Raw genomic sequence first — 25,184 nt, forward strand, 5'->3', positions numbered from 1 at the left:
CTTATTTTGAATAGACTTCGATTAAAAAAATCTGTTTCTTCAAAAACAACTTTAACTCAATTCTCCCTCAGATGCACCGTCGTTGTAGCGTTAAACTGCTCCAAGAACGCGTAAAAATGCCGCCCATCAACTTTTGTGCCGCAAAACTTTTTCATCTGTACAATTTTTGTTCCTATTTGATTTGGTTTGGTGTATGTGTGTGACGAGAGAAGCGCAGAGATGAGTCTCCGTCTTTGTCGGCCTTTTGCTGAAATGCATTTGATCATGAGCTCCCTGCCTGTCTGCCTGCATCATCGGCATCAGCAGCAGGGCATAATTACATATTTCAGATATTATGCTCTCCAGAAACTGGTGCATTCTCTCTCTCTGTTCCCCCCTCACCCAAAACAACAAAAGTGTGCGCGATTAGAGTTCAACGACTTGAGTTTTTTATTTGTTGTTTGTGGAATTTAGACTATTTAATTGTTCTTTTTTGACTCATCTCGAAATTTCTTATGTGACTCAAGCTATGTTAATTGTTGAGTTTAACTGCTTTTACAGCTATTTTTGAACCATAAAAACAGCTTTTGAGAATAAAAAATGTCGTAAACATTTGAAACATGTTAGATGAATGTTTTGCAAACATGTATTCTCCTCAAATTCATGCCAATTTCTCCTCCCAGGGCCACATCTGCCGATAAGCTATAGAACCAAACCGATATTCTTCTAAGCGAGTTCGCTCGGTTCACCACCTCGCCCGTACCCAATATATCTTCGGGAAACAAGTTATGAATTTGTTCTCCCAACGACTCGACTTGATTTATGTTTGCAAAACCTCGACGAGCACCTCTAGAGAGAAAGAGCGAGAGCAGAGAACGAACACACTCACACGTGCCTGATCTTGTGATGGGAAACTCCGCGCGTGGACCACGAGAGTTTAATTTGTTTTGTGTGCAGTTATTTATAATGATGTTGTTCGTGCAAAAGTTTTTTTTCCACCCTGCTAATTTGATGATGATTTTTAATTAAGTTTTTGTCGGTTAAAAACATCCTTCTTTTAATTTTAATCCTAACTTTTTAAAAAAAAATCAAAACATTGGAAATTAGATTTAACGATGGCCGTGACTTCGTGAAACATCGCCCTTTTCAAGCCGTGATACATCCACTTCTTTACGTTTCAAGTCATGTGTACAACTCGCGAGTAGTAGTAGTGGGAGAAAAAATGAAGTACTAGAGTGGCTAGCCGGCTCATTTCACCAATACCAAAGCGTCTCTTCTTTTTAATGTCGATTCTAGTACTTCACTCCAACACATGAATGAAACCATATGATTGTATTGTGATTGGTTGAACAAACGTTGTTTAGGCGAAGAGAGAGCGCGAAAGTGAGAGTGGGAGAAGAGAGCGCGATGAATCGTTCATTCACTATGCTAGAGTACTAGAGTATCATCACGTTACTGTTGAATTCTCACAACTTGCGCCTAATGAAGGAGTTTGGCGAAACTATGCGCGGCCAGTAGAGGGAGTATCGCGAAACGGATGAATCCAATCAGGTTGGTGAAATAAACGAGAGCTATTTAAATGCCTTCATTTCGTTTGAGGGCAAGAGCTTTAAAAATGGGAAAATTGCGGGGCAAAATGTTGGCATTGGAAAACAAATTTAGGTGCTTCTCTTTTTTGTGTTATTCTTTTGGAATTTTTAGTAGTTTTTATGTACTGATATTTTTTTTACTATTTTTAACTTAATTAACTTAAAACTAACTTTAAAAAAGCAAACTTAAGCGAAAGAAGGTGGCATACACCCCGTAAATTACATTAGACGCAAAAATGGCTAATACAGTCCAGACTCGATTATCCGAAGGTTTGTATTGAACTTCGGATTATCGAATCTTGTATTGAAAAATTGTAGATCACTTCAGCGAAGCCTAGGGTTCATACCTGAGCTCGACAATCAAAAATAAAACAGCGGAAAACAATATTTATTTTTTTCGTGATTCGATTTTCAAAAAATAAAAAATAAATTAATATTGAAATAAGAGCAGTTCTTTCAGAGTTTGGTCATTCGATTTTTTTTTGTATTTTTTAATCCGACTGAAACTTTTTTGGTGCCTTCGGTATGCCAAAAGAAGCCATTTTGCATCATTAGTTTGTCCATATAATTTTCCATACAAATTTGGCAGCTGGTCATACAAAAATGATGTATGAAAATTCAAAAATCTGTATCTTTTGAAGGAATTTTTTGATCGATTTGGTGTCTTCGGCAAAGTTGTAGGTATTGATACGGACTACACTGCAATAAAATGATACACGGTAAAAAAAATGATGATTTTTTATTTAACTTTTTGTCACTAAAACTTGATTTGCAAAAAAACACTATTTTTATTTTTTTATATGTTTTAGAGGATATCAAATGCCAACTCGGACCGGACCATTAGTTGCTGAGATATCGACATTAGAAAATGGTGTGTTGTTTGGGAGAGACTTAGAAAACATCAATTTTCCTGTTATTAAACCTTTGCGTGGCAATATCTCAGCAACTAAGGGTCGTATCAACATAGTTCGAAAAAGCAAATGTAGAGAATTGTCTCAGCTTTTCAAAAATATGAGAAAAACTGCGACTTTTTTCAAAAAAAGTCACCTAAAAATGGATTTAACTTGAAAACGCTGCACTTTATCAAAATTTCACTACATTACTTATTGATTGCAAATTTGATTTTACACCAAAAAATGAAGTCGAAAAATTTTTGCGACCTATCTTTCGATTTTTTGAAAAAATCAGTACTGATTCAAAAATTTATAACTCGCTCAAAGATTTTTTGCACAACCTGGAAATTTCTGAAAAGTTGGCATTTGATATCCTCTAAAACATATCAAAAAATAAAAAAAAAATAAAAATAGTGTTTTTTTGCAAATCAAGTTTTAGTGACAAAAAGTTAAATAAAAAATCATCAATTTTTTTTTACCGTGTATCATTTTTTTGCAGTGTAGTCCGTATCCATACCTACAACTTTGCCGAAGACACCAAATCGATCAAAAAATTCCTTCAAAAGATACAGATTTTTGAAATATCATACATCATTTTTGTATGGCCAGCTGCCAAATTTGTATGGAAAATTATATGGACAAACTAATGATGCAAAATGGCTTCTTTGGGCATACCGAAGGCACCAAAAAAGTTTCAGTCGGATTAAAAAATACAAAAATTAAAATTTAAGAAAAAAGACCGATTTCGTAGAGAACTGCTCATAACAAGCCATAGTTTCAGCTTTTGCATGGAAAAAGTGTATTAAAATGCATTTTACACTAGTTCAGTTGTTTTGCAATTATTAATTTTCAAAAAAAAATAAAGATTTGACAGAAACGAAAATTTAAGCGAAAAAAAACTTAAACATCGAAAAGTTTCAAAAATTCAAGAGATTTTTAAATTAACTCATACATGCTAAAAGTGATTCTAAACGCAGGGAAACGCATTTTAATTTCAGCTGATTATACTTAAATTTCCATTGAAATTTTTTTAGTTTTTGAAAAATATTTTGGAGGGGGGGGGGAGGTGTGGGAGAGACAAAAATTTATATAAAAATTTGTACCAGCCGTATGTTTGGATGAAACTTTGTTCAAGCATTCCCTATGTCGAAAGAAGCCATTTGCATCATTAGTTTTTGTGAAACAAAATTTCAAAAGTATTTTTTTAATACAAAATCAAATTAAAAATATCTCGCAATACCTACCTTGGAAACTATTGGTTTGAATTTCAATGTTAAAAAATTAAACTTTTGTGAAATTTTCTACTCTATTATTGATCCTTGCACTGCACTATGGGCCATCTCCATACAAACAGGCGGCCAAATTATTTTTTTGCTTTTTAAATGTTTTTTTCATACAAATTTGGGTAATTGTATGGTATTGAAATGATACACGTTCATTTTTATGACTTTTCATGTTTTTCAATAGTTGATTGTTTATAATAAATAGTCTTTTCCTACATTTGCAAGTGCAACAGAATTGCGTATGTATTGTATTGCAAGTTTATATTATTAAACTATGGATAAGCTAATACATCCCTACTTTAAGGACACAACCCCTCCCTCCTCTTTCATTAACCCCCTCCCTCCCTCCCCTCCAACAAAATTTTGTTAAGCGTAATAAATTCATTTTTAGTCAAATATTTCTTATTTACTGCTGAGTGTTTCTTTTTGTGAGTCCATGCCATATAACTTGGGACAACCCCCTCCCCCCCCCACCCTTACGGGCATAAATTGCGAAAATTTTAATCGTTAAATCAAATAACAAATAACAAAAATTAATTTTATTCAAAATATTAATTATGAAGTAAAACGATAAAATACAAAAGATATTCTAACTAATCCTAAAGTTCATGTTCATGAAAATTCATTTGATTTTAGAGTTTCTGACGGCTTCAGGATATGTTAAAGGTACTTTTTATGATGTTTTGTACTAACCAACATAGAACTTAAATGTGGATCAGTTTCATGGATTGATCGCAGAAATTCATCATGCTAAGTCAATATTTTGCTGAATACTTTTTTCGGTATCAAACTGAGATTCTCCAGTTTCGCTTGAGAAACTTCGGTACAAATTCCTTATTTTGACTAAGGTACTCAATTTTAAATGTAGGCAACAGAAAATTCCAATAAAGTCATTTCGAACTTCTTGAAACCAGGTATTGATTTTTGAAGCGACGATGCCCACGAAGTAGGTAGCAAAGCAAGTGAAATAAACGGGCGCATATGTAGATTGCAGCAAATTTTGATAAAACGTAAATGTTCAAAATGGCATATCTCCGAAAACGCAAAAAATCGCAGGCTGGAAATTTCAGCAATGTTAGATTATGATCCAATCTTTCAAGTGATCTTAGTTTCATGTTTAGCATCGGTTAGCAAAAAAAGGACTCGATTAACAAACACAAAAAAATATGATTTGTCAAAAAATGCTCCAGTTATTCGATGAAAACTTCAGTTTTTGGTTTGGAAACAACATTTTATCTATTAATAGTTTCAAAGCTTATCTCATTACCTTTCCTACGATGTATAATTGTCTTAATAAAATATTTAAAATGGCTGAGCTATGTTAAAATTAAACAATCAGCCTGTTTTACGAAAAACGCTAGTTTTTTACTCCATTTTTTGACTTTCAGCTTGCGTATCTCCGTAATGAACAAACTTAGAGCTTTGACAATTTGGATTTTTCTTAGTTAGAATGTTTACTTTCGAGAAAAAAATACCAAAAAATATTTGGAAAAGGTAACTTTTTTGAAACTTGGCCACCCAATGTACCATAGTGCACTGTAACTTGGATTTGGCCCGCACTTTTCTCTCGCACTTTTGACAACAAATTTTCCAAATACTAGGCAACCAGCAGTTGTTTATTTACATTTCCAGTCGCAGTTTCCACCAAACTGGACATTCGCACTTTAAAATTGCGATTGGCAGGTGAGCAACATCGGCTCGCTTTGATCATTTTTTGAGAAAATTAAAATTTCCCAAGCCAGTTTGACAAGTCGCAATAGTGCGATCGATAGCAATAATTTAGTGCGAAGTCCAAGTTAGTGAGAATTGCGCATTATAAATTTGGAAATTTTAAAATCAAGATGAACTTTTAAAAGGGTAAAATCACTTATTTCTGACGTTTTTAAATGTTTTCAAAATTTTGCTAAAAAACTTAAGCTTTAAAAGACTGTATCTCAGACACCAGCAGCCCGATCAATAAAGGTTTAGATTGAAAATTGTAGGAAACTTTCTCTACTTTTCGCAGGGATGCTTTTCCTTCATAAAGTACTTTTAAATATCAAAAAAACATTTTTTTCGAAAATAAATAACTTAAACTAAACTTTTTTCTATTGCTGATTTAATATTTAACATTTCTTTTTTCTCTAAAAAGCTTTTTTTAATATCTCTGACACCTGATTTTTCACCATCCTATTCTATAGCGCAAAAGTTGCATTTTTGTTTGTCCCTTAAACATAAAAAAAATGGAAATATGTAATTGGGAATTCAACTTTGCTTCGCTTCGCTAGCAGATGCAGTCTGGACTTCGCCATGGGAAGTGAGCCCAACTTGCCTATAGGAACTGATAATTGGGAAAATGAGAAAAGGAAAGGGATTTGGGAGACGGGAAGTGTTGATAATTCACTTTTTTAAGGGAATAAGGGATTATCTCCAAAGTATACCCAAGTAAATTTCGCTTGGAGTTGGACGGTTTTGGGATAGTATAAGATCTGGGATACGCTCTATGCAAGCGTTGCAACCAATGGCATAGTGTGTTTAAGGGTTTTAGTTTTTTAAAGCCTTGCAAAGAATAAAAATTTAATATGTTCTTGGGAATTCAACCATTTTTTGTCCTTTACCATATTGTTACAATTTAAAAACATTATTTTAAATTCCTTTGTAGACTTTAGAGACTAAATCTTAAATAAGCTTGATAGTTCCCGTAGATTTTAATTCCCAACATGTTTATAACAAAAATCTCATTACTCCAAACTCTGGTAGATGTGTCCACTGCATAAGGTGCGATACATGTAACTTAGATGATTTAGGAACCACCCTAACGCTTTACGATAATGGAGTAAAAGTTATGATTTATGGTAGTGTAAACACAGCAACTAAATTGCCCCAAAATGCCGAGATGACGGAAGTGATGATAGGCCTCTCTCAACCATAAACGGAGCTAGATAGACCGTGCAGTGGTATGGGTGTTCGATAATGGTGTGCTGCTGAATTGCTCTGGTTTTTGAACAATTAGCTGCTCTTCTTTCTCTTTGGTTGGGCAAAGGAATAAAATTATGAATTACTAAGTAGCGATGATTTGTTACCCTGTTAAATGGGGGAAATTGAATCTCATGTTTTCAAAATAGAATAAAATTAATCTTGAGCTGTTTTTATGTTATTCAATTTAATTTTTATTGGGTTAGTAAAAAAAAACTATTTTTTTAAAATAAGATTAATAATTTATTCAAATTTGAAACCGAGTGGCCACCATGTTTAGCCAGTACAATCCATAAAACATTTCCCATCAGTTTCATGTGATGAAGCAACTTCCGGAACAACGCCAACTTCATCTGGTGACAGACTCTAAGCTAAACTAGCAGAGAGAGAGTAACACTTTTATCAGCCAAATGCCATCGCGTTCGTGTCTGATGGCTGGACGCGATGGTCGGCATTCCCTGGAGGCCATATGGCAGCGCCATGACCGGCGGCGCATGTTGACTCGGAAGTGTCTGTAATGGGCCGGACACTTCCGGGGCGGATGCTTTTAGGTTGCAATGTAGCGAAGCTGGAATAGGGGTTTGATTAGATATTTTTTGAACCGTGAACTGGGACGATGTGTATTTTAGAAATAATTTCTCCTAAATTAAATTACATTACACGGCGTGTTTTCTAGAACAACCTTATCAGGAAAAAATAGTCATCGCCACTTTCAAATGTGTCTTATAGGAAATTTGCTCAGCTTTCCAATGCTTCTAAAAGCGAAATGTTTCATCGGGAAATTTCTGAGATATCTCTATTTTAAGTTTTTTGGTTTTAAATTCCTTTATTATTTATTGGAAACTTTATACATACTAACAGTTCAGAAAACTTCTCAAATGATGTGTTTTATGAGTCATTTACTCATCACCGTGGACCGTGGTGTAGGGGTAAGCGTGATTGCCTCTCACCCAGTCGGCCTGGGTTCGATCCCAGAAGGTCCCGGTGGCAAATTTTGAGACGAAATTTGTCTGATCACGCCTTCCGTCGGACGGGAAGTAAATGTTGGCCCCGGACTAACCTAAAAAGGTTAGGTCGTTAGCTCAGTCCAGGTGTAGGGGTCGTCTCCCCTGGGTCCTGTCCTGGTGGAGTCGCTGGTAGGCAGTTGGACTCACAATCCAAAGGTCGTCAGTTCGAATCCCGGGGTGGATGGAAGCTAAGGTGTAAAAAGAGGTTTGCAATTGCCTCAACAATCAAGCCTTCGGACACCTAGTTTCGAGTAGGAATCTCGCAATCGAGAACGCCAAGGCAAAGCTGTAGAGCGAATAATTTGATTTTTTTGACTCATCAAAATGTTTGCACATTTTGATGAGTAAAACAAGAAACAACTGTGTAGAAGGTTGCAAACAGCTAAACATTTTGAAAATTATGTTTTGTCTAAGTTTTTGAATATATGGGATTTATTCAGAAATTAAAATCATAAAACAGTGTAAAAATTTATTTTTTACAAGAATTATTTGATAGTTACATATTTTTTCTGTACAAATATCACGTGTCTACTCTGATTTAGCTTGTTCAACCGAAACTTTGGCAGGATTGTGATTGTTAATGGTATTATTGAATTTTAATGAATAAATTTGATATTTTCTTAAGCAAACATTAACCAGGAACATAAATACAAATATGATTTGAAATCGAAAATGTACTACATATTACTGTAGCAAGCTTCAAAAGTCATATTTTCATGAGTATAAAATAAAGATAAAATTTTATAAAATGTTTTCTGTAGAAAATGCACTTAAAAGTAGCAATAAAACTCGAGTCTTCCAATTCAGAATTCTGAAATCACCGTCACAAACATTTATTTTTGTTTGAACAAAAATTAAATAGTATTTTAACAATAAAAAATCAGACAGAAACTTTCTTTCCAAACTATTTGAACAAAAATCAAGACATAAATATATTTTTAAGATGAGATTGAAGATGAGTGTCTTATAATCTCCTAAAATATGGCTAATTCCTTGATCATTTAATACAAAAAAAACTGAAACAATCATTTCGTACTAATGAAAAGTATTTCTCCTAAAGCTAGCAACAGTAATTTGCAGTATGATTTCGAGTATAAAACATGTTTTGTATCCAACACTACCTAGTTGAGTGTTTGATTAAGGAAATATGATATTTATTCATAAAAATCTTGTAATACCCTATCAATCTCAAACCTGTAGAAATTTCGGTTGTATCAGCTAATTCCAAGCTGAATCAGAGCAGACCGGTGTTATTTGTTATTAATCTATTTGTTCTTGTTAAAAATAATGTTTCAATACGGTTTTATTATTTTATTATTTGAATAAATCCCACATATTAAAAAAATCGGTTAAAACTTAATTTTCAAAATGTTTAGCGGTTTGCAACCTTCTACAAAGTTGTTTCTTGTCTTATTTTGCACATTTTGGTCAGTAAAATACACATGAAACACATCATTTGAAAAGTTTCCTGGACTGTTATTTAAAAGTTTCCAATAAATGATCATGGTTTTTAAAAGAAAAAACTTAAAATAGAGATATCTCAAAAATTTCCCGATGAAACATTTCGCTCTTAGAAGCATTGGAAAGCTGAGAAAATTTCCTATAAGACACTTTTGAAAGTAGTGATGATTATTTTTTCTCCTTAAGGTTGCCCAGAAAACACGCCGTGAATGATTTTATTTATTTTTGTCTTTTTTGACAAAAAAATCCCTTTACTGAATTAACACAACTACTCAATAAAAAAGCAAGGTAAAATTCCCATTCGTTACCGAATCAACCAAGAAAAATTATGTTCCTTGTTTTACTTTCATTCAATGATAAAGCACGTAACAAAAAAACTGGAGTGACTGTTTTCCAAGTTTCAAGGCTTCCAAAGGAAGCGTGATTCGATTCAATAATTCCTTCCCCAGCCAGGGGATTTCGTTCGTGACAATGAGTTTGAACTTTTTTGTTTTGCTTTTTTTTTGGGGAGTCATCAAATTTTCGCGTGTATCTGCTCAGTTTTTCTACTGGCATCATGCACCTTCTAAACCAAACTAGCAACAAACTTGGCTACACTCAAATTTTTTGTCAGACACCAATCGACACCATTTCATTTCCTGCCAGACGGACCCGAGACCAGACTAAATAAACAAAAGTTATCTGTTGTGAAGTAGGATAACAACATTGCTTTTGTTATTTATAAATTTGAATTTCGCCGCTGCTCTTCTCTTGGGCGTCGTCATCGTCGTTGGCGTCTCGCTGCAAATGCCTTCGGTATGGCTTTTTTTATGGGATATCGATAGTCACTTTTGAAAAGGGGTTAATTACTCATTTTTACTGTTAATAATTTCGTTTAATGCAAATTCTCAACAAAAATCATTTGACTTTTATAAATTTATTCCACACTTTTTCATCTTGTTAACCTTTTTTTCAAATGTTGTCGGCGAAAATGTTTTTAAATTGCATGCCAAGTCTCAGAGAGAGAGCCCCCCTCCTCAATGTTTCTCGAAGTGGAGTGTTGAAAACCAGGAAGCATCAGAACAAGTGATGAGAAAGCGATGAGTCGACGAAAGAAGGGAAGAGCAACAGAAATTTATAACAAATTGAGCGAACGTGTCGAAATGAATTATTGTTTACTAATGAGTAAAATTGGCAGGGGGGAAGATTTGGGGAGGGGAGAGGGTGGAAGTGGCTTGTTCATAACTAATGAAAAGTGTTTAGTTGTAGCATGATCTCACGGAATCGTTACCGAAGCAGTGTTTTTAATAATAATTCCGTATAACCATAACACTTCTAGATTATTTTTTCAAAGCAACCAATGCGCCATGGGTTTCCTACACAGTAAAAAAACTGGGTAAAATCGCATGCAAAAACATGCACATCACCTTTGTGAGCAAAAGCAGGCTGGTACGATTTTTTTTCTAAAGTTTTTGTCTACAATGATTTTTTTTCTGCGTAGTGTAAAATGCATTTTAAAACACTTTTTCCATGCAAATGTCGAAACTATAGCTTGTTATTTCAATATTTTTATTTGATACTCGGTAATCTGGCTATGATTTTCAACAGATTGTTGTTATTTTCTGGATATGCAAAATCTATGTTTTTTCTTCCTTACATGCTTTTTGTGTACACGTATTCTCATACAATTTTACATGCTTTTGCTCACAAAGGTGATGTGCATGCTTTTGCATGCGATTTCACCATCGGTTTTTTTGCTGTGTATGTACATAGGAACTTTTGAAAAAGTAAGAGAGATTTAACATATAAATCTCATGAAAATCATTGAATTCAAATATTTATAAGATGTTTCGAATTATCATTCAAACGTATAAATAAAGGTACGCCCTTTCATTCTAATTTTGTTTTCTTTTTTTTTACTTCTCTTCACGGCGTGTTTTCTGGGCAACCTTAAGGAGAAAAAATAGTCATCACTACTTTCAAAAGTGTCTTATAGGAAATTTTCTCAGCTTTCCAATGCTTCTAAGAGCGAAATGTGCCATCGGAAAATTTCTGAGATATCTATATTTTAAGTTTTTTCTTTTAAAATCCTTGATCATTTATTGGAAACTTTTAAATAACAGTCCAGGAAACTTGACAAATGATGTGTTTCATGTGTATTTTACTGACCAAAATGTGCAAAATAAGACAAGAAACAACTTTGTAGAAGGTTGCAAACCGCTAAACATTTTGAAAATTAAGTTATACCCAATTTTTGAAAATGTGGAATTTATTCAAATAATAAAATAATAAAACCGTATTGAAACATTATTTTTACAAGAACAAATAGATTATTACATAACTGTTGTGTACAAATAACACCGGTCTGCTCTGATTCAGCTTGGAATTATCTGATACAACCGAAATTTCTACAGGTTTGAGATTGATAGGGTATTACAAGATTTTTATGAAAAAAAAACATAATTCCTTAATCAAACACTAACTGGTTGCATGGATACAAAACATGTTTAAAACTCGAAATTATACTGCAAATTACTGTTGCTAGCTTTAGAAAAAATACTTTTCATTGGTATGAAATGATTGTATTAGTTTTTTTGTATTAAATGATTAAGGAATTAGCAATATTTTAGAAGTTTATAAGACTCTCATCTTCAATCTCATCTTTAAAAATATATATGTCTTGATTTTTGTTCAAATAGTTTGGAAAGAAAGTTTTTGTTAGATTTTTTTTGTTAAAATACTATTTAATTTTTGTTCAAAAAAAAATGAAGACTCGAGTTTTATTGCTACTTTTAAGTGCATTTTCTACAGAAAACATTTTATAAAATTTTACCTTTATTTTATACTCATGAAAATATGACTTTTGAAGCTTGCTACAGTAATATGTAGTACATTTTCGATATCAAATCATATTTGTATTTATGTTGCTGGTTAATGTTGACTCAAGAAAAAATCAAATTTATTCATTAAAATTCAATAATACCATTAACAATCACAAACCTGAAAAAGTTTCGGTTAAACAAACTAAATCAGAGTAGACACGTGATATTTGTACACAAAATATATGTAATTATCAAATAATTCTTGTAAAAAATATATTTTTACACTGTTTTATGATTTTAATTTCTGAATAAATGCCATATATTCAAAAACTTAAACAAAATATAATTTTCAAAATGTTTAGCGGTTTGCAACCTTATACAAAGTTGCTTCTTGTCTTACTCATCAAAATGTGCAAACATTTTGATGAGTAAATGACGCATGAAACATATCATTTGATAAGTTTTCTGAACTGTTAGTATAAAGTTTCCAATAAATAATAAAGGAATTTAAAACCAAAAAACTTAAAATAGAGATATCTCAGAAATTTCCCGATGAAACATTTCGCTTTTAGAAGCATTGGAAAGCTGAGCAAATTTCCTATAAGACACATTTGAAAGTGACGATGACTATTTTTTTCTGATAAGGTTGTTCTAGAGAACACGCCGTGCTCTTATTTGTTTTCATTTGTAAATTTTCAGTATTTTTGTATATATTTATTTTGTTATTTTTAATATAATTTATCGATGGTTTTAGTCCTATTCTGCAAACTGCTATCATTATATTTAGCTTTCTGTTTTTCGATTTTGTTTGAGTGATCTTCACATTTTTTTGTTTATTTAAATCATTAGCTTTTAAGGCGCAACATAATGTGTCAAAACCGTCAAAACATAATCTGAAGCATTACAAAAATTACTGCACGGGGAAAAATCAGTTCTCAAAATCGTTAACAAGCATTCATGAAATTTGGAATCACGAACAAAATGTTCATATTCCATGGTACGTTTTTGAAAAACATACTCGAAATTTGAACAGTTTGATCGTGTTTCCAAATTTCATTAACACTTGATCATGACTTTGAGAGCTGATTTTTCTGCGTGTGCATACTTTTTTAACATAAAAATGAGGGGAAACACGCCCCAAGTTGACCTAAGCTAAATAATATTTCTTTTTTTCTAGATACTGTCCAGGCTCGATTATCCGAAGGCTTCGGGAAATTGTCACTTTTTATAAGGCTGTTAGGAAGTTAGGATAATCAAACTTCGGATAATCGAGTCTTGACTGTATTGTCAAATCAAATGACACAAGTAAAACTACGAATTTCGTTTTTTGCTAAAAGCTTAACAGTTCCTCTTTTCAATGATTTCTGATGATTTGTAAAAAGTAAAAAAAAAATTATTTTGGTGAATTTTTAGATCAAAGCTTGAGACCTAAATTCAGGGACGAACATTCATCAAAACAAATTGCAACTAATTTTCTTCAATAGCAAAGACTCTTGAAAAAAAAACATTGAAATGTTTTTATATTTTTTTTTTTTTTTGTAAACGAAGATTTTATTATTTTAAAAGATGTGATGATAATGTGATAAGGTGTGAGCAGGATTAATTGATATTTAAAACTATTTGAATTGTTCGTTTTTAGTTTTCTTTTTTAAACTTAAAAAAATAATTCAAACGTTCAATTCAATGTTTCTGTGTCTAACAATAAAGATTTCGCTAAAAAAAATCCTAATTCAATTTTGCAATTATGGTTACTCTGAAACGTTTCAAGACACAACAATGTTTTTATTTACCTATTTAAAGTAGTTTAGCTGGAATATGATTGCAGTAATGCTCCAATAGTGTAACAAGTTGCAAAATGAAGATTTTTCTCTCCTGAAGAACAGGATAAGTTGACAGTTTTACAGCGGAATTGCAAAAAAAAGTCTAAAAATGTGTAATACAACATAGCGATGAAACGATATCGAAAAAAAAAATTGGTGTCCAGAACTTGAATTTTCATTTATGAACAAAAAATATTCCAACGGCCTAAAACAATTTTGAAGGCAAAAAAAAAAGTTTCAAAGAAAATGCACGTAGTTTATGAAATCCCCCGCAAGCAAATTGTCTGAAAAAGTTAAAAAAAAAACTCTCCAAACACTATAATAAATCTCGCAAGAAAAAAAAAACACGATTCCCAGCTTCCATCTCGAGCAAAGCAACAAGATTGGCACAATGTTTCCGCTTTTCGCTTGAAATTGCACAAAGTTTTTACGTCTCTGGGTATTTCTTCGGCTACATTAAACTTTGCAACCATTTTCATTCGCTCCTCTCGCCCTGTCGTCGTTTGAACCCACCCGAGTGCAAGTTTGTTGTCGAAGGTGGAACTTCTCCTCTGCTCTCAATATTATAAATGCACACCACCATCGTCGTCGTCGTCGTTGATTTCAAGGACAGAATCGCCTCCTCCTCCAAGTGGGTGGTGTTGCGAAATGTAAACCTGCTGCTGCCGGTGGCGAGCTAAATTTATGCTAATCTTTCGTTGGAAATTGCCTCTGCCCTGGCGATGGCTTGCTCCACACGGAGCTGACCGGAAGGACAAATTAATTACCGGGAAATGGGATCATCACCAACGGTACTAGCATTAGCTTTTGTGAGCAAGGTGGAACAGATGGATGTCGCTGGGCGTTGAGTTGTTGATTTAAAGATTTTGAAAGTTATATAGTGATATAATTTGCTTTAGGTTCGATCAATCTTACCCGACGAACTGTTAATGAAAATCCACCATCTTTTGATATTGCTTATTTTCTGCTGTAGGCGTGTTTTGCTCTTGGTCTTTAAAACCACCAAACACTTTTTTAATTTACCATTAGGCTGCTGCGAATATTTTTTAAAGTTTTTGTCAAAATTTCATCGGAAATTCAAATGCAATAAGCTGAAATCAATTTAAAATTAATTGTCTGTGTTTAAAATTATTTTAAGCATTTTTGGGTTTATTCAAAAATCAATTAAATTATCGGGAATTTTCGAGTAACCTGTTCCTGATTGCATATATGTCCCATATGCATTTTCAACACTATTGAGTTATTGATGCAGTTTGGTTCAAAATCAGAAAATCCCAAAACATCCAGTCTTTGTTCTAGAAATCAGGAGGAAATCTAGATTTTTTTTGAATAGGTCCTATAAACATACGAAGCACAATAGCTAATAGGACAGGACCTTTAAAATTTCTGGAAATCCAGGTTTTTTTTTCGTGGGACAAAGTTGCCTTGAATTTTTATCAGCTTGCGGTTTTTGTGTATGGGATATTTATGCGAACACGGGCAGTAACTTGAAATCAAAGATGACAGATCAGTATTTTCTTAAAAATAAATCTGTATTTTATCTGTATCATGTCGAGTTCGAAGCCATAGAAAACATTTTTATATTTTTAACAATAGATTTAAGCTTTTCAATCATATTTAAGCATAATTCAATCAGTAAATAGCTAAAATTATTAAGCATGATCATTTTTTAAAAATCTGTTCATACAGATTTTTGTGATTTCGTGATCGAAAAATCTGTCAAATACAGATTTATCTGTATATCGGCATGGCTGCTTGAAATAAAATTTGCATTGGCGTAAATCTATGAGAGAAACATAATACAAACATGCTTTTCGGCAATCTATCAGATTTGAGCATATTTTTTTTTACTTTCAAAATGTCTGAAATGTTGTGTGTTTAAAATATTTTGTAACAAGTAGTTGTTTAGGAAACTTTCAACTGAGTTGAGCATTTTTGTATTGGAGCAATTCTCTACGAAATCGGTCTTTTTTCTTAAATTTTAATTTTTGTATTTTTTAATCCGACTGAAACTTTTTTGGTGCCTTCGGTATGCCCAAAAAAGCCATTTTGCATCATTAATTTGTCCATATAATTTTCCATACAAATTTGGCAACTGGCCATACAAAAATGATATGTGAAAATTCAAAGATCTGTATCTTTTGAAGGAATTTTTTTTATCGATTTGGTGTCTTGGGCAAAGTTGTAGGTATGGATATGGACTACACTGAAAAAAAAAATGATACACGGTAAAAAAAAAATTGCTGATTTTTTATTTAACTTTTTGTCACTAAAACTTGATTTGCAAAAAAACACTATTTTTATTTTTTTTATTTTTGGATATGTTTAGAGGATATGGATATCAAATGCCAACTTTTCAGAAATTTCCAGGTTGTGCAAAAAATCTTTGAGCAAGTTATACATTTTTGAATCAATACTATTTTTTTTAAATCGAAAACATTGGTCGCAAAAATTTTTCAACTTCATTTTTCGATGTAAAATCAAACTTGCAATCAAAAAGTACTTTAGTGAAATTTTGATAAAGTGCACCGTTTTCAAGATAAATCCATTTTTAGGTGACTTTTTTGAAAATAGTCGCAGTTTTTCATTTTTTTTAATTAGTGCACATGTTTGCCCACCTTTGAAAAAAATATTTTTGAAAAGCTGAGAAAATTCTCTATATTTTGCATTTTAGAACTTTGTGGTTACGACCGTTAGTTGCTGAGATATTGCCATGCAAAGGTTTAAAAATAGGAAAATTGATGTTTTCTAAGTCCCACCCAAACAACACACCATTTTCTAATGTCGATATCTCAGCAACTAATGATCCGATTTTCAATGTTAAAATATTAAATAAAATATGAAATGACAAAAAGTTAAGTAAAAAATCAGCAAAATTTTTGGTACCGTGTATAATTTTTTTTTCAGTGTAGTCCATATTCATACCTACAACTTTGCCGAAGACACCAAACCGATCAAAAAATTCCTTCAAAAGATACAGATTTTTAAATTTTCATTCATCATTTTTGTATGGCCAGCTGCCAAATTTGTATGGAAAATTATATGGACAAACTAATGATGCAAAATGGCTTCTTTGGGCATACCGAAGGCACCAAAAAAGTTTCTTTCGGATTAAAAAATACAAAAAATCGAATGACCGAAATCTGAGAGAACTGCTCATTGGCAACTGAGCAGTGTTGCAAAAGAGTGATAGAAAAGCTATCAATAGATTATCTCTGCACCAAAAATATCCGAGAGTATAGCAGCCGTCACTATAGCTTGTGAGATCTCTTCTTGTGTCTCGTGATTCCCAGCGATGCCATTCTCTCTCTATCACTCCTTCCCTTTTCCTCGACTATGCGCTCTCACCGCTGAGTCTCTCAATCTCTCCGAAAACTGCAATAAGAGAACGCGAGATGGCGATTAGGAGCCGACCACGCATGACGCCCCTTCAAACTGCGTTTGCAAAATTGGTTTTGTGGCGGCTTTTGTGGTTAAACGCTGTTGCGGTGGGATGTTCGTGGAAGCGAGAATGAGAGAGAAAAGGAAAATGTCAATCGCGAGTGGGTAAACACGAAAACGTGTTCGGCTATGTTCGGCGCTGAGAGTTTCAATGAAGAGAGAAGAGCAGTTGTATTTGAGGCATGAATATTCAGGCGAGATAATTGTAGTTGCTGAGAGCTATCAGCTGATATTTTAACAACCCTGCAACTGAGCAATTTTCTCGAATTTCTCAAATCGAATTTCCATTGCATTTTTTAACTTGTATGAAACTTTAACCATCGTATACTGATGTCCAAATAAGCCATTTTGCATCACAAGTTTCTTTATAAAAGTCCTCAAAAAAAATTGGTTTCTATCCATTGAAAAGTGCTATGAAAACGTTCTAAAATCAGTATCTCGAGAAGGGATCTTCTGATCGATTTGGTGTCTTGGGCAAAGTTTAAGATTATGATTAGGACTACTCAGAAAATAATAGTTAAATTCTAAAAAATACCAATTTTTTAATAACTTTTTCTCGTAAAAGCTCGATTATGACACACTTTCCCACATTCGATTTTTTTTTCATTTGGGTAAGTGTATGACGGACGTTTTGTTTTTGGCCATATTATGATTTTTTTTATTTTTTTGAGTATCCAAAATGCACACATTTTTTTTTTTGATGAAAATTGAATTCTTAAATGAAGAACTTTTCAACAAATTTGTCTTTATATTTATTTTAAAAATAGTGTCCGTAGTTTCCATCTTTGAAAAAAATAATCGAAAAGCTGAAATTTTTTTCTAAATCTCGTTTTTTTTGACATTGTTGATCCGACCTTTGGTTGCTCTAAGTTCTATCAAATTGACACTCAATTGATCCGATTTTCAATGTAAAAATGTAAAATATGTGTGAAATTTTCTCAACTTTTTGAAAAAATATTTCCAGATTTTTCAAATCGCGACTTACTTTTCAATGGGGCCAAATAATATAATTTAAGTCAGATAAAAAAAATCAAATTTAATGAAACAACTTTTTGGGAATATTCCTTTTGGATTCTGAAAAAAAAAACGAGAACAACAGAAAAAAAATATTTATTTTTTTATAAGTTTCTTAAAATGTTACAAATTTTATTTGAAGATTTTGAGAGCCAGAACAGTCTGTCTCGGTGGTCTCGGTGGTTCAGTCAGTCGGCGCTTGAACTTCCGCAATCCAGTGGTCATGAATTCAAAACCCGAGGTTAAAGAATTCTGAGTGCAGGTTTGGGTGCCCTCCCAATTAAGTTTTCGGGTATCGTGGTTGGTTTTGAGAAAGAGTTTTTTCTATGCCGGTGTTCAAAATACGACTTAATTTCAATATTAAATATTACACTCAAGTATTCTCAAGTTTTCAATTCACCTTACCAATAAACCTTTACTTTCTTCTCTCCCCTCGCCAGACAATGCCGGCAACCGGATGCAGCTGAAGAAGCCCTCGGACGGTTCCTCGGGAACCTCGGGCAGTTCCACCACTGGCAGCGGCGGCAGCAGCAGCAGCAACAGTAACAAAAAGACCTCCTCCTCATCGAACCAGCCCCAGCCAGACAGCGATGCGGACGATACCACCGGCAACACCGTATCCGGCGGAAACAATCCCGGCTCCGGGTCATCGTCGGCGGGGGCAAACACGGCCAAGGACGAGGACGACATCTACGAGTTCAAGTCTACCCCGAAGGACTCGAGTGCGAGTTCGAGCGATGAAAAGGAGAGTTCCGGCGGGGACAAGGGGGAGAAGGGGAGCGGTGGTGGTGGGGAGGACAGTTCGGCGAGTGCGGGGAAGCGGCCGTTTTCCGAGGTGAACGATGCGACCGATGATAGCGGGACTGGGCCGACGAATGAGGACGATAACAAGAGAAAGAAGCGAAAGGATTCTGACACGACGAACAAGGAGGCGGGAAAGGGAGGGGCCGGGGGGAGTCGAGGTTCGGCACCGCGGCAGGAAAAGGGGGGGAAGAGTTCTGGGCCTCCTGGGAAGGGGCTTGGGTTGGCGGGGAAGAATGTGCTGGACAGGAAGAGTCCTTGCGCGAGTCCGAAACCTTCTTCGAGTAGTTCGTCTGGGGGGACGAATAAGGGTTCGTCGGCGATGGCCAGCAGTAACGACAGTGATGGTGAGGGGGATGATGCCGGTGGCAAGAATAATGATTCCGGGTTCACGAGTAGTGGTCCGAAGGTGCCCCCGTTGAAGATTGTGATCCCGCAGCAGAGCTCCAGCAACGATGCCGAAACCGGCGGAAGTTCTCGCAATGGTAAAAATGCTTCCACGAGGAACCATGCGGCGCTTCCGTACGTGGTGGCCTCATCGAACAGCAACGATTCCAGCGCAGACAAGGAAAGCACCTCGTCACGATCGGCCAGCCCATCAGATTCGAAAAGTTCCGATGAAAAGGGAACTTCCAAGTCTGAAGATCGTCAACAGCAGCCGCGAGTCCTGCGAAGTCATCGCGGAGGTGGCAATGGGACGTCGTCCTCGGAGGGAGGTCGAAGCGGCAAGGACAATCAGGGCTCGGTAGATCGGTCCAACAATTCGTCTCCGCAGATGCAGCAGAGCAGTGCCGCACCGTCGCCAGCTTCAAACAGTGGAGACGCTGCCGGTGGCTCGGGAGGAAGCTCGGGCCAAGGAAAAGACGGCAACAACGCAAGTCCCAGTGGAGGGAATCATAAGGATGGTGACTCGGAAGCCGGGAGCGGCAACCCCAAAAGTCCACCCGTCACCGCAAGCTCGTCTTCAGCCACAACAACCACAACCGGTGGCAACTCCGGATCCACCTCCAACCAATCCAATCAATCGAACGCGGCCAGCTCGAGTTCCACCTCGGAAACGGCCGTCCATCCGCGCAAGCGTAAAATTAAAACCAGCAAAGATCAAGCGGCAACCGCCGGAGGCAGCAGCGGCAGTTCCGCCACTCCGTCCACTTCAACTTCAGCCTCCAGCTCATCCGCCAACGACGAACGCAAGGAAATCAAAGACGAAACCCCGGATGTCCACCCGCACGATCAACCCATCACCAACTGCTACCAGATGTTCTTGAACATCCGTCGGCAGATCGAACGCCGCCAGCGAAACCTCTTCCCCGTGCAGCCAAAACCCCCGCAAGGCTTCAAAGACTACCTGCTAAACCGGTGCGCGTACGCCCTCGCCGGGAAATCCCCCTCCGAACCCAACATCCAACCCCCAACCAGTCTCGCCTCGCAGATGAAGGAACTCTTCACCGCCCAGGAAAAGGAACGCCACAAGCTCAAAATGCAGCACATCGTCGAAAAGGAAAAGCTCGTCCTGGCCGTCGAGCAGGAAATCCTCCGCGTCCACGGCCGTGCCGCCCGGGCCCTCGCCAACCAATCGCTCCCCTTCTCCGTGTGCACCATCCTCAAAGACGCCGAAGTGTACAACATCATCACCCCCGAGCAAGAAGAAAAAGACCGCAACGCCCGGTCCCGCTACAACGGCCGGCTCTTCCTCAGCTGGCTCCAGGACGTGGACGACAAGTGGGAAAAGATCAAGGAAGCGATGCTGCTGCGGCACCACAACGAGGCCGAGAGTCTGCACGCCGTCCAGAAGATGGACTGGGAGTGGAAAATGAAGGAAAATCTGCTCTGCGAGTTCAAGGCCAAGCCCGTCATCGACGACACGCAGGTGCCCATGGTGAACGTGAGCGACGATTTCGACCTGCTGCCGGCGTAATAAGGGGGCGCTCTTTATTCTCTATTTAGGTTCTGTAAGCAGTGTGTAAGATATTCATGCGGCGATTTGTCGTCGTAGTAAGGCGCATGTGCGTTAGGCTGACTTTGCGTTGTAAGGTGTAAAGCAGTTGATAAAGTACGAATAAGAGCTACTTTTAACAATACTTTGAGGGATTTTCATTTTTTGTGTGGCAATCCGAACGTCCAACGACTCTGAAATTAGTTTTTGTTGAAGTTGTCTTTAATAAAGAGACAAAAATATCATGGATAATTTCTCCAGCTGCATCGAAAAAAACTTAGAGAGTTATTTTTAAAATAAATAAGACATCATTCCTCTAAAATTACAAAAAAGGTTTTAGTTAAAACTATGAAATGATATACACTCTCTAATGCTTTATTTGACGAATGGGATTTTTAACCCTGAAAATATAAGAAGAAATTAATTTTGAAATCTTATTTTGCTTTCCATACTACTTTTTAGGATCCCTGTTTTAAAGAGTTTAAAAAAAATGGTAACCTTTTGTACGCATGTGGGATCTTAGAAAAAAAGCAGAGCAATCCACTTTAACGACACCAGGGTCTTTGGTGGGCTCTGATGCAAGTTTCTGCTCATTTCTAGGCGTCCGAAGGTTTTGTGTGGTGAGTCACCCAAAACCTCTTTTACGCAAATGGACCGACGTTTTACTTCCCCATCCGATAGAAGGCCAAGAGGATATGGCGGGAATCGAACCCGCGCCCCATAGCAACTTAGGGATCGGCAGCCGAAGCCGCTAACCACCCCGCCACGAGGCCCTGTGGGATCTGTCTGATTCTTTAATTCTAAAATTCTTTTTATTAAAAAATCCTAAAACTTTGAAATTCTAAAATTTTCAGATTTTCAAATTCTAATAATTTTGAATTCTAAAAATTCTAAATTAGGGAAACTATACCCTTTATCAGCCTATTTCTATTATCGGCCTATCAGCACTTTGATCATGAATTACAGCTTAAATAAAGTGTTTTTGACTGTTCCAAAGTAATAAATAGCTCAAATAAAAGTGAGCAAGCGACTCTTCATTGTTGATACATCTGAAAATGTTGATTTAATAGCGAAAAATGGCAAAAGTGATGAGAATTGGTCGAACGGCTTAGTGTGATTAAAATGGGTATATTTCCCCTACTTCTTTTTTCAAATTCTCAAACTCTTAAAATCCTAAATTCTTAACATTTTTATTTCTTAAATTCTTTTACTCAAAGATGATAAAATTATAAAATTTTAAAATAGTAAAATTTTTGAATTCTGAAAATCTTAAATATTATTAACTTTTTTGATTCAAAAATTCTTTAACTCATACGTAGTAAATTTTTAATTCTAAATTTCTTAAATTCCTAAATTCTCGCTTACTTTTTCAAAATGTCCTATGTACATTGGAAACCAGTGGCGCATTGGTGGTTTTGAAAAAGTAATCTAGAATTCTTAACTTTGTTCATTCTAAAATTCTTTAACTCAAAAATCCTAAAATCCTGAAATTATAAAATTATTCAATTACAAAAATTCATTTTTTTTAATTCTCAAATTCTTAGCCGGGAACCATGGTGTAGGGGTAAGCGTGGTTGCCTCTCACCCAGTCGGCTTGGGTTCGATCCCAGACGGTCCCCGTGGCATTTTTCGAGACGAGATTTGTCCGACCACGCCTTCCATCGGACGGGGAAGTAAATGGTGGCCCCCGTCTTACCTAGAGGTTAGGTCCGTTAGCTCATTTCAGGTGTAGGAGTCGTCTCCCTGGGTCCTGCCACAGTAGAATCCCTGGTAGGCAGTTGGACGAACAATCCAAAGGTCGTCAGTTCGAATCCTGGGGTGGATGGAAGCTTAGGTGTAAAAAGAAGTTTGCAATTGCCTCAACAATCAAGCCTTCGGACACTTAGTTTCGAGTAGGAATCTCGCAATCGAGAACGCCAAGGCAATGCTGTAGAGCGAATAATTCGATTATTTGGATTGAATCGAAATTCTTAAATTCTTTAATGCCGCCATTAAGACACCACCGTGGACACCACAGATGACAAACATTTTGTGCAAAATACAAATTTCGTGAAATTTTGGTGAGGACTTCGAATAATTGAGTACAAACTGTTTTTTGATTCCTAAAATTGAAAGATTGAACTTTTAAAATTTTTATTTTTTTTTTCGGTAATTTGAAATTTGGAAATTTGAGAATTTTAGAATTTTAAACCTCGTTTTTTTTTATTTTAAATTAATTTCTTTTTGTTTTGCTTTTTTTTTTTGAGCGTTTTTTTTCTGGAGTTTTTTTTAAAAGGTCCAATAAACCAAATTTTCAGTTTTTTGCTTTTTGGGTGTTTTTTAATATCCCTGACTCAAGGCTAGTCTGCAGATCGGAAGGAAAGGGGTCAAGAAACAGCTTTACGAACGGCAGGACAAAAGAGAGGGAACGTTTTCTTGGGGCTTTTCTTCACCCTCTCTGGCTTGCTTTCGTTACCGCTGCTGCCCATTTGATTTTTTTCTTGACCGATTTCTTCCGAAGTGCATACCTTACATAGCTCCGTGTGTACTAGCATCGGTACCAGTGAGTTGAAATGTTTTATAAAATATTCATCAAATCTGTGATCAAAATGATCAGTTAAGAAATAATTCATTAGCCGTATCGAGCTGTAAAATTTGCAACATGGAGATAAACTTTCTGTGAAGTTGCTGTGAAGTTTTCCGTGGAACTTTGAAAAATTAACTCCATGTTGAACGCACACACTCTCACTTTTAATTTCTCGATTGGGCTTGGCTATTTTGTAAATAGAGTTGTCTACGTGCGCATGTATTGCGTATACGTACACGAACAAGATTGAGGTTAAATTTTGTCTGGCCAGCAAAATCAAATGGTGCGGTAGTGTTTTTCGAACTGTCAAAAATCCACCAAAACATTTATCACATAGAGTTATCTACGTGCGCATGTATTGCGTGTACGTACACGAAAAAGATTGAGGTTAAATTTTGTACCAGCCAGCAAAACAAATGGCGTGCTAGTGTGCGTGAGTACGGGCTTAGATAACTCTATTGATCACACAAAGAACTATGGTAGAAAAGTATCCACCGCAATCAATTTTTGACAGTTCGACGCCAACGAATTATTTCAAGAAAATTAACCGCGGTTATGGCTAGTATTGAGATCGGAAGGAAAGGGGTCGAGAAACAGTTTCACGAACAGCAGAGCAAAGGAGATGGAGCGTTTTCTTGGGGCTTTTCTTCATCCTCTCTGACTTGCTTGCGCTGCCGCTGCTTCCCATTTGAAATTTTTCTTGACCGGTTTCTTCCGAAGTGCATACCTTACATTAACCAAAATCCAATCAACAATGCAACTCAAAAGTTCCTAAGCGCGAGGGGGATGACCTTGGATTTGGTGCGATTTGATATACATCGCGGAGTGTCACCCCCCTCGCCTAAGGGCATCTCCACCGCAGAGATCTAATTGCGTGGCATACCTATCGGCAGGGGCGCCGACTCTGGGGGGGCACGGTACTTTTTGCCCCCCCCTAAAATTTGGCTGGGGGGGCAGCCCATACATTGTGCCCCCCAGAAATTTTGGAAGAAAAATATTCTTATATCAAATATATAAAAAAGGAAATAATTGAAAATAATATCTAAAACTTAAATGGAACATTGTTTGTACACACGGATAGAATTCTTGTAAGTTTTGAAAGAAATCGTTTACAATTTTCTGGATTTAGATGCTTTTTTCTAAATCGACAACGTTTTATCTATACCAATGTGCTCTCTAGGAAAATCAGTAAGCTTAGAACAAGAGCACAGAGGCATCGGTGAATGATTTGAGAGATGTCGTCAACATAGATTTTACGGATTTGCTCATAAGATTTCTATCTGTGCATGTTGTTCCAAAAACAAAACCAATGTACTTTTCCCATAGCACTTCATCTACAATCAAACTTACGCAAACTCTTGCGAAAACAATCATCAAGTTTTCAAACGCAACATTCTAAAATTCTAAAATTCTAGGGTTCTATAATTCTTAAATTCTTAAATTCTTAAATTCTTAAATTCTTAAATTCTTAAATTCTTAAATTCTTAAATTCTTAAACTCTTAAATTCTTAAATTCTTAAATTCTTAAATTCTTAAATTCCTAAATTCCTCAATTCTTAAATTCTTAAATTCTTAAATTCTTAAATTCTTAAATTCTTAAATTCTTAAATTCTTAAATTCTTAAATTCTTAAATTCTT

General features: G+C 35.8%; 1 protein-coding gene across 1 annotated transcript in view; it reads left to right on the top strand.

Annotated features, from left to right (window-relative positions):
• The window catches only part of LOC6052027 (ankyrin repeat domain-containing protein 11), an 86,968-nt gene extending 65,843 nt beyond the window's left edge, over positions 1-21,125 (top strand). The window contains exon 5 of the mRNA XM_038260227.1: positions 18,684-21,125. Within this exon, the coding sequence (XP_038116155.1) occupies positions 18,684-20,962 (2,279 nt within the window). The 3' untranslated portion in view covers positions 20,963-21,125. The remainder of the gene's footprint in view (positions 1-18,683) is intronic.
• The last annotated feature ends 4,059 nt before the right edge of the window (positions 21,126-25,184 follow it).

The sequence above is a fragment of the Culex quinquefasciatus genome, chromosome 3 (genome assembly GCF_015732765.1).
Source record: "Culex quinquefasciatus strain JHB chromosome 3, VPISU_Cqui_1.0_pri_paternal, whole genome shotgun sequence".
NCBI classification, from domain to species: domain Eukaryota; kingdom Metazoa; phylum Arthropoda; class Insecta; order Diptera; family Culicidae; genus Culex; species Culex quinquefasciatus.